The sequence below is a fragment of the Carlito syrichta genome, unplaced genomic scaffold (assembly GCF_000164805.1).
Source record: "Carlito syrichta isolate Samal-C Ts95f unplaced genomic scaffold, Tarsius_syrichta-2.0.1 Scaffold124069, whole genome shotgun sequence".
Lineage (NCBI taxonomy): Eukaryota > Metazoa > Chordata > Mammalia > Primates > Tarsiidae > Carlito > Carlito syrichta.
In genome coordinates, this window is record NW_007068165.1 from 366,848 (window position 1) to 368,725 (window position 1,878).

The 1,878-nt window shown below is 52.1% G+C and overlaps 1 protein-coding gene across 2 annotated transcripts in view; it reads right to left on the bottom strand.

The window, feature by feature from the left end:
- The window catches only part of RAB11FIP4 (RAB11 family interacting protein 4), a 15,625-nt gene that overhangs the window by 5,773 nt on the left and 7,974 nt on the right, over positions 1-1,878 (bottom strand). For both annotated transcript variants that reach the window (XM_021707769.1, XM_021707768.1), the window contains one exon: positions 182-263. In XM_021707769.1, the coding sequence (XP_021563444.1) occupies positions 182-263 (82 nt within the window). The remainder of the gene's footprint in view (positions 1-181; positions 264-1,878) is intronic.

The following is a 1,878-nucleotide window of genomic DNA, read 5'->3' on the forward strand; positions in this document are numbered from 1 at the left end:
CAAAAAAAAAAAAAAAGAAAAGAAATTCAGAAACACAAATTATTATTCACATTTCTTTGCATTTGCTTGTGGAGGTGGGAGAGGACAATACTCTAGAATTTCAGAAGCTGTAAACTAAAGGCCCTGATGGCCAACACTGCCTCTCTGTGGATTCGGCTCCACGCCTGGACCTGCGGCTCACCTCGTCCAGTTTCTCTGTTTGAGACTTGAGTCGAGTCACTGTCGTTCTGAGCTCTGTATTTTCTTCCTCTAATTGCTGTACCCTGGGGAAAGGAGGAGGACAGAAATTTTGAACTGAGATGATCCCACAAAGGGGCTGGCAAACTGCGGAGATTCCCTGCTTCCTGGAAGAGGGAAGATACCAGAAAACAATGGAGAGAAAAGAGAGAGTTATCCCACCTAATATAGCCTTGAGCTTCCCATCAGTCAAGGCAAAATAGGAAAGACACTACATTATTCTTATTTTTTTTATAAAAGGAAACATTCATTTGTGAACAAGAGCCCAAGATTCTTTTTGCACATGTTGTTCAAATCCTGAGGAACACAGGACATTTTTCTGCTGGATGGAGAAAGTCTGCCTGTGTTGTCTGTGACCAGGACACTCCTGTTCTAACCCACACTGCGAAGGCAATGAGCACATTTGCTTCCCACTCTCCACTGCATCTCATTTGGGGCTCCCCTCTCCACGCCTTCATTGCACTGCCCCTCAAGCCCATGGCATTGGCTGCGCCAGTGATACCCCTCTATGACAGCGTTCCCAAGGGGCTTTCCCATCAGGATCCCATGAGAAGACAGAGCCTGGGTACTCAGGTTGGTTATAAATGACCTAAGAGGAGGAGCAGATAAGCTGGGCTGTCAGCTGAGCAGGGTCATTTCTGGCACTGATTCTTGCAGAGCATTCTCCACCCCCACAGTCACCTCCTCCTTCCTGGGGGGATGCCTTCCGGGTCTCCACTCCCCTCCCCTCCCCTCTGGGCACACAGGAGAGAAGCCCAGGCTGTGGCCAGAGAGGAATCCAGTCCTACCACCCAAAGATGGCCTTGTGGCAGTGGTGAGGAACAAAGCAGGTGGGAAACCACAAGACTCTGGAACACCATCCACACATTCTACATGAATGGCGCCCCCTGGGGTTCTGCAAGGGCATAGGTCAGAAGGCGGTTCCCAAGAACGGGCTTTCTGTGCTTTCTCTGGAGGCCCACAGTCACACTGTCTTCCACCACCCCTTACCCTCCTCCTACTTGTCTCAGCCCCTTCCCTTGGGTCAAGCGTGGGAGGCAGGCTAGTAAGAACAGTCATCCTTAAGGAGCACGCACTAGCCTCCAGAAATACATGCAAGACAGCAGCTTCTGGAGCAAGAGCCATCACACAAAAATGAAAGTTAATAAAGCAGGCCTCAGGCAAAGGGGAGGTGGGAAGTCTCCTCACCAACTGCACAGGGGCTGGGTCACCCCACTCCTGAGGGCTGACCTAGCTGCAGCAGGCAGGGGACACCTGCCTGAGAGCTTAAGGTGTGGGATGAAGGCCCAACTTCCAGCCTTGCAGCCTGCCTGCCCCAGGCTGGGCTTAGCCAACTCCAGGAAGGCCTCAGGGGGCTGGAGAAGGCTGAGGCAGTTGTCCTCTCTGCTGAAGGCCTAGGAGGCCTCCTCAGCTTGGGAAGCATCCCCAGGCAGCACAGGGCACCATCACTGCCCTCGCTGTCTGTGGTGTTCTGATGTGTGTCAGCTCACCCACACAATACTCTCCATCGCTCTGTGGGGCAGTGGAGAGGGGAAACAGTATGCCCAAGGTCTTGGATCTAACAAGGGATCAACCCGGAATCCCAGGCCAGGCTGCTCCTCACCCTGCCTGCCTCAGATTTCTTTTTTTTTTTTTTTTTTT